The 12628-nt window shown below is 35.2% G+C and overlaps 1 protein-coding gene and 1 long non-coding RNA gene across 3 annotated transcripts; one reads left to right on the forward strand and one right to left on the reverse strand.

Annotated features, from left to right (window-relative positions):
• Positions 1-1798: 1798 nt before the first annotated feature.
• On the forward strand, positions 1799-3959 carry LOC103945903. 2 transcript variants are annotated; one of them, XR_007259974.1, is made up of 5 exons: positions 1799-2405; positions 2521-2604; positions 3032-3286; positions 3411-3615; positions 3702-3959. It is a non-coding gene; the product is annotated as an uncharacterized LOC103945903 (long non-coding RNA). The 2 variants fall into 2 exon arrangements; XR_007259973.1 differs by having other exon boundaries at positions 1815-2405; positions 3445-3615.
• Positions 3960-4796: 837 nt separating this feature from the next.
• LOC125479410 (disease resistance protein RGA2-like) lies at positions 4797-9067 on the reverse strand. The gene is made up of 4 exons (XM_048588655.1): positions 8333-9067; positions 5261-8051; positions 5102-5130; positions 4797-5010 (listed from the first exon to the last, which is right to left on the reverse strand). The coding sequence occupies exons 1-2, from the start codon at positions 8633-8635 to the stop codon at positions 5262-5264; spliced, it is 3093 nt and encodes a 1030-aa protein (XP_048444612.1). The 5' UTR covers positions 8636-9067; the 3' UTR covers positions 4797-5010; positions 5102-5130; position 5261.
• Positions 9068-12628: the final 3561 nt, after the last annotated feature.

A 12628-nucleotide genomic window follows, 5' to 3' on the forward strand; every position in this document is an offset into this window, starting at 1 on the left:
CAAAGAAAAATGCAATTGTAGCCAATCCAACTGCTGGAAGTATTCCAGGTGCCACTTGAGTGATTTCCCACTTCGGTGCTTTCTCAATCATCCTTACAAAAGTATCCACATAACACAAACTTGCTCATCCAAAAGTGCCAGTCAACAAGAAGGTCTGAACATTTTGAGTTAGGAAAGAATTATTGAGGAACCCCCAATCAGGAAAATGAAGTGATATAAGGCAGAGTAAACCTTCTTGTCCATAAGTAAACACATCCCTGGTGCAACATTCCTCAATTTTCTACAAGCAGAAAGTCAGGAACCGATTTAGGAATCTCCATTCAATGGTGCGGATCAAGTAAATGGTTAGGCCTATATTTCTGGCCAATTTCTCTCTGCTGCATTTTGTCAAACACATCTTGGGGCAAATATGTTTCTTCTACTCCCAGAGGAATTAAACACACAATCATTTCTAAGGCCACATGATGCCTTAATTCTTAAGATATTCTAATTTGACCTTAACTAGGATTTCCTTTATGGAGACAAGTAATATCTTTGTTAGGCCTAAGCCTGTCCTACCGGCCTACGCTCCATGGACTTTGGACATTCCGATTATCCTTTCCACGTGTCATAGACCAAAAAAATCATAGTCTCACATCACTCTCGAGACTTAAATGAGTGAACCTTCAGGTCATCTCTAATGGAAATGGTTATAAGGCCATAGCTCAAAATTTTAGCATGAAATGCCACAAAACCCAACTCCAATGGAGAGTTGGGCCAATAAAAATTGAGACCCACCAGACCTAATGATAGCCAAAAGACTATCAGGCTAGGTATGTTGGGCCTGCCGAGCAGCCCAATTTTGGAACCCAGCATCAACGCCTTTCTGGGTTTCTTGACAGCTAAGTGGACGCATGCACCTCAAAAACCGACGAGGAAAATCATGCTTTTCTGTTTAGACAAAAACATGGCCTGATTTGGCCATATTTTACTTAATCTGAATACATGATTTGGAAAACACGCATATGTGGGTATTTTAATTGAAAAAGATTCGGAACCCTTAGAAATACATTATGTTTGTAGATTGTAAATCAGGACCCATTTTTAAAACATGAATTTTTACTATCTTGACTCATTTTAATTCAATTTCTCACATTCTATCTATCTAAAAAATTATGTCCTGATAACTTTATTTTCACATGATATAAGTAGTAAATAAATTTAAAGAGTAAAATTAAAACCAATAAATTAGTAATGAGCTATATTTAATCATTTCAATTGAAGATGATATATGAATATGACATAATTCTGATCATTAAAAAAATAATTTCTTTATAATTCTAGACGGAACTATACGTAACCTTTTTAGTTGGAGATAGCATTAAGCTCACAATTCATAGTCTTGCTTTTTTTTTCTTTTTTTTTTTTAATTTTTTTTTTATAGAAGAACATTCATAGTTTTGTTTCTTAGCAAGTTATGCACGGACGGAGCAAGCACATAGATGTGCGCTTTCATTTTCTTCGAGATCTTATTAAAGATGAAGTAGTGGAGCTATTACAGTGCTCTACCCAGGAGCAGGTTGCGGATATCATGACAAAACCATTGAAGCTTGAAGCATTTCAGAAGCTGCGAGGTTTGATGGGCGTTTGCGAATATTCTGGAATAAACTAAATATCAATGGCATTCAGTTTAAGGGAGGACGATGAAGTTGTTGGGTTGTTCCTAACTATTAGAGTTAGGATCCTTGTTTTTAGGGTTTGAGTCGTGCTAATAACCCTCCTATACTTGAGGGATAAGTTTGCATTTTCTGTTTAAAGACTTAGTCATGACCACGATTCTAGGGCATGTAACATCGTGGGTTGCTGTTTACTGTTCTGTTTTGATGTAAGGCTATTTAATAGCCATGATTATGGTTCTTCAATTAAATAAGCATTCTCCCAGACTTCTAGCGTTGTCAAGCTTTGCATTTACAAAACTTATCTGTCATTTCTGGTTCTAACAAGTTCAATACATGAATTTTCTCATTTATCATACAATTCAAGTGCTTAAGATGTTTCGACCAAAAAAAAAAAAAAAAAAAAAAAGAAAAAAAAGCCTTAAGACGTAACTCTCTTGCACTAGCACTGTCTTGAGGTGCAAATTTGATCGCCTTTAGAAAGTCTTCCCGCGCAGCATCTGTCTAGGCCCCTGTTTGGTTTCGGAGAAAATCACAAGCTCAAATTTACTCGCACATTTTCTCAATTTTTGTGTTGGAATTGATAGGTTGCGGTGAAGGAGGTTATCGAGAAGGTTCTGGTTGGGCTGATACGGCCTCATTTCGTTATGGCTAATATTGGAAGTGGGTTTGGATTGTATGACATCTCCAAGTTTGTTTGTGTTCTTGCTCATATATACCCCTTAATCTTAATTATTATATCTGAGCACGGTGAGTTTTTTGTATGATTTTTTTTTTTTTTTTTTTTTGGGGTTTGTGGGTTTTAGAGATTTTTCGGTGAATGCATTGATTTTTGTATAATTTTTGATAGTGGGTTTTGATGCAGAACCTATTCGGTGATCAATCTGAAGAGGAAGAGGAAGAGGAAGAGGGCGATTCCGAGAACGAGCCCAATCCACAGCCCAATTCTGTATGATCCTCTAATTTCAAGTTTCCTTTCTATTCTGATTCCAAAAGCATGTTTGTGAATGATTAGGGTTTCAATTTTTGCTTTAATCTTAGCCGAAGCAACATATAGGTTGTGGTATTGTCATTGCGGTGGATGATTTGGATGAAAGTATGTATCTTGGGAGTTTTTTGCTTGCAGTTGTTTAGGCCTTATGAGATACTTATGAGTAGTCAATTTTAGTGGGATTGTTGTTTCAATCTGGATAATGAATGATGTCGTTTCCTATTCGGTCCGTCCTTTGATGTTGTAGCAGATTTGGAATTTTGTGAACTGTTCTTTATTAAGAATGAAGTGCCACAAATTGAAGGCGAATAAAAAAAATTGCACATCTTCTGATTAGAAATATAGAATTGGTTATTTTCTTGACTGTTTGGTTCTGATGTGCCAGGCCTGCGGGAGCGGCGAGAGAACTTTCCACCATTGGAAAACTGGTGGGTGCATTCCAGCAAGTCGTATTCCTCTTTTCTCTTTTTTCATATCTGTCTTGCCATTGACTGGAGATGTGGGGGATCCTGCTACCCTGTCCGCCACAGTACAGGGCTGTAACAAGATTATCTATTGTGCTACTGCACTCTCTACTATTAGCGGAGACCTCTACAGGGTTGATCAAAGAGGGGTCTAAAATCTTACCAAAGCAATTCAGGTGTGATCCTTATTGCCATTTAGTAATCTGTTTCGGTTTTGATGTCTTTTAAGTTCATGGGTTGGTTCAATGTTGGATTTGAATTTTATTGCTTATGTGAAGCTTTTGACTGTTTGCATCGTAGGACTATAAGAAGAAAATGGCTTAATTACGAGGAGGAAAGAGTAGCAAGAGCAAACTTACAATTGTAAAGTACAAGACTCCGGAGTCAGTGGATGGATGGGAAGTTCGTCAGGGGACCTACTTTCAGGATGTGGTTGCTTCTAAGTATGATGGAGGAATGGATGCCAAGTTCGAATTCACTTTCACCGGAGATGCTGTTCTCTCCGGTAAGAGAAAGACTAAATTGGGGTTTTGAGGTTCTAAATGGAAACCAACTATTACTCCTTTTACTCTATTTCTTGCTGCATTGTAGGATAAGTCTTCGCCAGACGAGGGTACTAACCTAAAAGCAGCTTCCCAAAAACAAATTCATGGTATTTTTCTTATTATTAATTACAGATAGTATTTCTATGTTTTCCCTCTGTGTTTTAGAGATAATCAACTGTTATTAAGCTGTTTTCATAGTGATTAGAACTTCCTTTAGAACTAATGAATCAAGTCATAGCGAGATAAGCTAATCGAAACAGCACAAATATGAATGAATACAGGTTCTGCTCTCTTAAGGTTTCAATTTTTTTTGAAGTTTGGAGGCTTATGTCAATCTATAACAATTGTTCTAAGCTGTCAAGTTCCCAAAATGTCTAAGGAGATATCATGTTTAACGAGTCACGAATTGTGATGAATCCAAATGCTTTTATGAGCGCAACCATGCCATATTTTGTTTTTGCAGAGGTTGTAATAGTTTTCCTTTGACTGATCTGTTAATAAGTTTGTTTTTGTAGATGCCAAAGAACTGCATGGAAGATTTCTATGTGAAGGTCCGTACTTTTCCCTTTTTAGTTCTTGGCAATACAAGCATCTTCAGCTTTTTAAAAATAAACTTATAACATATTATAAGATTAAGAAAACTTAAGAGACCAGTTCAATTGGGTAGATGAATAAAAGGAAAGAAAAGAAAAATATTAGAAAACATTCGGTATGTTTGAAGAATTTGTTTTTACTTAGGGAGACCATTTGATTGCTAAGGAAATCGAGGAAAAGAAAACAAAGAAACTAACTAGGAGTTGTCTGAGTTGTTTATAGAGACGGGACATAGAAAAAACAACAAATATTTTTGTTTTTGTAATGGCTGTCCTGAATTTCCTTTTGACTAAACAAAACATAATTAGTTTATTTGCTTTACTGAGAATGTAGCGTTTTTGTGATTAGTTTCGGGTTTTGGAGCAGATTTTTGTGTCCCCAGCCATATCCAAAGTTGATTTTGGACTTTCTTCGATCTTAGAATATTTGGTTACTTTAGTGCATTGACAATTAATAGACTTAATTTTTTTTATCATTGTTTGTGTATAATTATGCAACTTGTATGTTATAACGTGACAAAGGTGATTTTGCTTTCAATACATCAACAAATATTAAAAAGAAATATTTAAAGAGGGCTAGAACCCAGTCGAAGCTGGGGGGCTAGGCCCTCACGCCCATATTATATTATTTAAAGAAAAAACATACAACGAGGGGACATAGTACTTAAAACCTCGACAATCAAAAGTAAAATCATATACAACCACTACAAGCAATCAACATGGCCCTTACATATTGAATCCAAACGGTTGACGCCCCATTCACTGCATATAAGATTATATAATTGAAAAGAAGGAAATTAAAGAGAAATTTAAAAAAAAAAAAAATTGAATTTAGTGGGTAATGAATGCATACCAAAATCATTGATCCACATGGTATGCCACCTGGAAAGAAAAATAAACTGCTGGTGATGATGAATGAAGAATAAAAATAAGAGACGAGATCGGCATTTTAATATTTCTTAGCTTATACTGAATTAGGCAAGTGTAAATTTAAACAAGTTAGAAAACGCACCTTAAGATTCATCAATTTCAATGGATTGGATGTGAGCAATCTTAAACCAGTCCTCACCTGTTTCTTTCTTGCATGTTTCGCTTAACATGGGGCACCGCCAAATTTGCAATCCATTTAAACAGGGGAGTCCACGAATCCCTTCTGGCAGTGAAGTTAGATTAGGACAATTACGAATTGCAAGCTCCTGAAGTGATGTGAGATTGCTTATTTCTTCTGGCAGTGATGCCAAATCCTCAATTGCATGGAGTGACAGATGTGTTAATTTGGAGAGATGAGGGGAAGAAGAAGAGGCAGAAACATCAACACCAACATCATGTGTAATATCAGATGCTCCTCCAACAAACAAGGAATCAACAACCTTCCAGCTGCTCCTCGTAAGTTCCATTTCAACCACATTTGGATACAGAGGCATGGAAGTTAGATTAGGACAATTATAGATCTCCAATGTAGAAAGACGAGGAAAAGAAAGCAACGACAGATTTTCCGTTGATGAAGAAGAAGAAGCACTGTTATGAGTGTGGGCCCTCCACCATCCCTTCAGAACAGGGCAATTGTATAACTTGAGTGTCTCCAGGGAGGGAAAGAATGAGATCCTCATCATCTCATCACTCATACTAATGCTGCTCTCATTCTCTGATATGTACTCCAACTTCTCCAACCCAAACATTGTAAGAGACTTAAGGGAAGGCAAATGATCCAAGGGTGGAAGACGTTGGCATCTCCTACAGTAAGCCAGTGTGAGATTAACAATATTTATGAGAGAAGAAAACCAACTCGCAAACCTCACACCATTATAGTCATACACTTCCAACTGCTTTAGATTAGAATGGGGTTGCAATACTTCCATTGACTTTATAATATCCTCCTCATCAACCGCGCTTATATCTTCTCCCTCTTTCCAGATTAAATCCAACGAACAAAGATGGTGTTTGTCCTTGAGAGGTGTACCAATATTTGATTCTGACACCACATGCCTCAAATTGTCAATGAGTAACCGTCCCCTTAATTCGTTAAGGGTCCCCAGCTCAGCAAGACCAGCACTACCGCCCCTCCCCAAACAATTGCTTTCGCTCAAAACAAATCTATTCAATGTACGAACACCATTCAATTCACCTATTCCACGTGGCATTCCACTCAATCGCAAACAGCGTTCCAACATGAGATGCCTCAAGTTGATCATTTTTTTAATGTCTCTAGGCAATTCCACAAGAGCCCTACAGTTTGAGAGATCTAGTGTTTCCAAATTCGAAAGTCCAACCATCCAATCTGGAAGTCTCTTCATGGGATTCCCACTAAGATCAAGATATCTCAAACGTTTCATTTTTTTAAGACAATTAGGTAATGTTGTAATTCCTAATTCATTGAGACTCAACATCTGTAATGACTTAAAATTTGAAACAATTGTAGTATAAAATGCATTACGTGAGGAACTTTGGTGATCACCCCAACCTTGTTGCCAAAGAAAAAGAAAGGTTCGTATCTTGCTTGCTTTTAGCAAGGATGTTGGCACTTCCCATTTCGACAAATCAATATCAAAATTGAAAGATACATGACGAAGCTTTTCATGAAAATTCTTTCGGTTTAGATCAACTACGACACTTCCGACCCCCGACACTAAGATTGCAAGTTCATTCATGAGATCGTGCATTTTACAACTTCTTATTATACCAAACTCATCTATTTTTTCTTCTTGAAAAAATGATCTGCACAACAACTCCCCGTAATATTCAAATGCAACATCCTCCAAACACTCGTTTTCGTCGCATGACTCAATGAACCCTTGTGCCACCCAAAGTCTAATCAATCTTGGTACAGAGATCTCATAATCAGGTGGGAACAAGCTACAATAAGCAAAACAATGCTTCAAATGTGATGGGAGCACATCATAACTCAATTTAAGTGTTGGCAAAATATCATTTTCTTCTTGATTTATTTTTGAAAGTTTCTTTTCTTTGAAATTCAACCAATATGTTTCGTCATCTTTGGCGAACAACATCCCACCTATCGTCCTTATAGCCAGTGGAACTCCCTGACATTTTCCAGTAACTTCCTTCCCAATTGCCTTAATTGTTGAATTCTCTGGCTCCTTTCCATCTTTATAAGCCATTTTTTTAAATAAAGACCAACTTTGCTCCTCATTCAAACCCTTTAAGGTGTATGGTTTAGTTAAGTCTGGTATCGTCGCAACTTTTTTACTACGAGTGGTTAATAGTATTTTGCTACCTTCTCCACCACCCATTAACAAGTTCTCCAAGTCAAGCCACTTCTTTTTATCCTCATTCCACACGTCATCCAACACAAGTAGGTACTTCTTCCCATCTACTTTTTTTCTAAGATCATTTTGCAATTGCTCTATCCCATTATGCTCGGATTGAAGGATTTTCTTAACAACTATATCCAACTCAAATACATTAGAGACACATGTCCATATTTTCAACTCAAAATGACTTTGAATCACCTCCTCGTTGAATATGAGTTGCGCAAGTGCAGTTTTCCCTAATCCTCCAATTCCAACTATGGAAATGGTTGACACATTCTCAGATGAGATGGGAGCCAACAAAAGTTCGATAATTGCCATTTTATCTTCATCTCTCCCTATAATATTTTCCTTACGGACAAATGAGTGAGTGACCCTCTCTCTCTTTACAAATGGTGTATCTTCACGATTTACTTCTAAGTGAAAGGTTCTACGATTTGCAACCTCACTCAGCCTCTTGTTAATATCTTTTATCTTATGACCCATCTTTAGCCCAAAAACAAGTTGATTTGAGCTAGAAAAGAATAGACGCACCTGTAAGAATTTGAGTAGACATAATCATTATTTCGATAGAATTATATTAATTAAGTTAATAGTGTTTTGTAACGGTAAGTTATATGATACATTCAAACAATAATATAGAGGACTTATTGCAGTTAATTATGAGTTATTGACAGACCTAGTGTATTCGTTATGTGACTATGAAAAGGTTCTATGAGATGCAACCTCACAAGCTTCTCGTTAATATCTTTTATCTTATGACCAATCTTTAACCCAAAAACAAGTTGATTTGAGCTAGAGAAGAAGAGGCGTACCTTCTTTAACAACTTAGTATTTCCAGGCACCATTTGTCTCCGCTGAGCTTCAGCATTAAACTCATCCAGCAGGTCATCGGCTTCATAAACTGCGTCTTCTACGCTTTGGAGCCAGTGTTTGACTTCATTATCGGCTTGCTTTTGCGCAGCGTCAAGAAGAACAGCTTGGAATCCGGCAACTGTATCCCGGAGCTTGCGGAGCTCATCTTGGACACCCCAAATCAGTCCAATCTCTTGGAAAGCAAGGGAGCCAAGCCTTCCAATGATCCCTTCGGCAATGTTGAAGAGAACTCCTTCCGCCATTTCTTGTATTCAGGACAAGAAAAAACACAGGCAAGTGAAGTGAATTAAAGTAGAAGTTTGTAAACGAGAATATGGTTTTGAGTAGTGAAAGATGGCTCGTCCCTGCTCGTCTTTATACATGCCATTCCACTTCAATTAAAGAATAACTTGAATGGTTAACACACTTATTCCCATTCAACTTTAATTAAAGAATAACTTGAATGGTTAACACATTCTATCCCTTTTCCACAAGTTCTGAATGGTTAACATATCCTATCCCTTTTCCACAGGTAAGGCAATTATGTTCGACAAAGGAAGTCAAAAATTGGGTCCATTTGGATGAGGAAATTTCAAACCTCAATCCAATATTTTTATGATTTCATATAATATGGCATGCTTATTTATACAAAATATAAATTAAAATCATTTTGATTCTTCAATTTCATACGCTTACTAAAACATGATATGCTTTATTTTTAGAGAATTAAATGGAGCCCATGCATTATGCCCGTCTAAATATGAAAATTTTAAAAAGAAAAATATATGGAAAAGAGAACAAGTGAGTTTTTTTTCTTTTTTCTAAAAAAAATAAAAATAAAATTAGAAATGCTCTGATGACATGTATGCGAGGTTTGAAAAAAACATTATCAAAACTTAGTTTGTATGAAATTACATTACTGCTCCAAACTCATAATCAACATTAGAGAACCAAACCTTATAGATTATTCTCCTGGTGTTTCCAATTTCTATAATAATAAGGTAAGCTTGTTGGATTCACCTTATCCTCAAAACTAAAAAAACAAAAGGTTTGAACTCTCTTCGTCTGATTTCATCCCAATTGTCTTTTCACTTTTTTAGTTGACAAAAAACATTTTGTTAGCCAATAGTTTAGATAAGAATAGGAACAATTCCCCGAGCTCACTACTAGTTTAATAGTTTTTCTTAATTAAATCAATAATGTAGTACAAATTCAAATCCTTATGTTTAAATCACTTCATCCACATAGACACCCCAAATCGATCCAATTTGTTGGAAAGCACGGTTGCCAAGCCTTACAATGATCCGTTCTGCAATATTGAAGAGAACTCCTTCTGCCATTTCTTGTATTCAGGACAAGCAAAAACCCAGGTGAAGTGAATTAAAGTAGAAGATTGTAACTAAGAATATAGTTTTGCACAGTGAAAGATGGCTCCTCCTGCTAGTCTTGATATGCCCATCTCTCATCCAGCCACTCACACATCATTCAATGTATAAAATAAAAACAAAGACCTAATCATGGTCAATACGGTTATGCGTAGTGAGAACATGGTCAATATGTTACAGCTGGCCTTAATAATTGAAGGTTGATTTTTAATGCCAGCTGGGTCCTTCACAAATTATAGCCGTTTGTTGCTTTCCTTATGTTTTACTCTACTTTTGTTCCCTAGTGGCTAGTAAAGCATTAGCCAGTGCCATACTAAAGCTTTGTGCTGTGTTTTTAATTTGATTTCCAACACATGTTCCCTCACCCACGACTCCCTGGGCCCACGCGCTATTGTAACCCGCCATCATTTATAAACCCACAGCTGGACGTGTCTACACACAGCACGTCCATACCCATAACTTTTTTGGGTTGTGCGCACTGCGCAGAATATCAATGATGATGAATTGTTTGTAGAACATTAATTATTCTATCGATTTTTTTTCCTTTCTTTTTTTTTCATTTTATTTACAATTTTTGACATTATCTTTCATAAAATAAAATACATTACTGTATAATCAGTTTTTAGTTTGATTATACACTAAACGTTTGACTAATTTAATCAGTATTATTTGATATACAAATTATCATATTCAATTGAAATAGTTAATACAGTCTGAGTTGTCAAATGAGATCTAAAAGTAAAAGGGATGATAAGATATCGTAATGTCAATTTATGTTGATAATATAATGCTAATAGACTAAACAAAGTCATAAATTGGGGTCCATTACTCCATTTGGAATGAGGAAATTTCAAACCTCAATCCATTATTATTATTATTATTATTATTATTATTTGAATCATTGATATTATTTACACTAAGAAAGTGAGAGAGTAAACTAAGTTTTACAATAAACTATTAATAATATGGTTCAAATTTGTCTTTACCAAGAATTGAACCTAATAACTATCACTTACAAATCTAGAAGAATATCACTAGATAATAATACTAAATGACTCATCAATCTAATATTTTTATGATTTCATATAATATGACATGTTTATTTATATGGAATAATAAATAATAATTAGAACCATTCCGATTCTTGAGTTTAACGCGTTTATTGAAAAATATCCACATAAACAAAAACACAAGAAGTACTTCAAAGAAACAAATTGACTATTTTTACACACCATCTAACATATTATAGTAGTGATGGAAAATTCACAACGGAAAACTCAGTAAACAAAGCGAAAATGAGATAAACTCTTGTCTAACAGTCACTAGCAGTGCCAATGCGGTGGCATTGGCATCCCCTGACCTCAATAGGGTTGTAAATTTATCATTTTGAAAAATTTTCCTACCCCTATAACTGCGTTACAGCAACCGATGAAATATTATATATCAGTAGCTCTATAGAAAATTCATAATTTTTCATCAGTCTATTCCAAATTTCATTGGGCGTTGGATATAATTTTCCGACTCCTTCTGTCATGTCTTGTGTTCAGGACAAGTAAAATCCAAGTGAAGTGAATTAAAATAGAAGGTTGTAATTTAAGTGCATAGTGAAAAATAGCTCCTCCTTCGGGTCTTTATATGCCCATCACTAGGCCTGGCAAACGGGTCGTGTCTATCGTGTTCATGTCGTTTTCGTGTAACACCTGTTATCTTAACGGGTCGTGTCGTGTCACACCCGTTATCTTAACGAGTCCTTAACAGGTCGTGTCACTTTACCCAACGGGTAAAGTGACCCGACCCGTTATGACCCATTATAACCCGTTAAGAAAAAAATATATTTTTTTTAAAATTTGCACATACCACACATTGCCACATAAATATTACTTCAAAACATTAAAACATTTCTCATTCAAGTACTATATCTACACTCGAAAATAAAAGCCTAATAAAAAAAATAATACATACACTACAAATATATTACAAATATTAAATGTGCAAAGATAAAGAGTTTTTGTTTTTAAGATTGTAAGTCTTTCTCAAAAGTTTACACCTCCATTTACAAAATATTCAATTTACATCGATCATCATGAAATTGTATTCAATTTACACCTACATCTATATAATTATTATAGTTTTTACTTTTTAGGGATATAAAATTATTAAATTAATGTATATAATTATTAATATTATAGTTGATTCATACTTTTATCAAGTATATAAATTATAACATAAGATTTTGTGATATCCACATCCACTAGTGTAAATATTTTAAATTGAAGATCAAATTCATTCTTTGTATTCATATAGGGTCAAGGAGTGTAGCTGTAAAAATTCATCAAAATCAGAGTTAACATAACCGTTAAATCTTGATTTTTCGTTTATAACCGTCGAAAAGCTTTGTCCCGTTACTTGATCTCTGAATGTTTTTCTTTTGTGATTTTTTGCTGATGTGATCTTCAAGCATATACAAACAAATTTGACGGTTTGGATCATTGAAATTAGTTTTGGAGAATTCGTAAAACGATAGTTTGACTAACACTTAGAGTTTATTTATACTTTCATTAAGTATAACATAAGATTTTGTGGTATCCACTTGTGTAAATATTTTAAATTGAAGATCGAATTCATTCATTGTATTCATATAGGGTCAAGGAGTGTAGTTATAAAAAATCATCAAAATCGGAGTTAAAATAACCGTTAAATCGTGATTTTTCGTTTATAACCGTTGAAAAGCTTTGTTCCGTTACTTGATCTCTGAATGTTTTTTTTTGTGATTTTTTGCTGATGTGATCTTCAAGCATATACAAACAATTTTGACGGTTTGGATCGTTGAAATTAGTTTTGGAGAATTCGTAAAATGATAGATTGACTAAC

The sequence above is a fragment of a genome, unplaced genomic scaffold, assembly GCF_019419815.1.
Source record: "Pyrus x bretschneideri cultivar Hongxiangsu unplaced genomic scaffold, Pyrus_bretschneideri_v1 Contig286, whole genome shotgun sequence".
Taxonomy (NCBI): domain Eukaryota; kingdom Viridiplantae; phylum Streptophyta; class Magnoliopsida; order Rosales; family Rosaceae; genus Pyrus; species Pyrus x bretschneideri.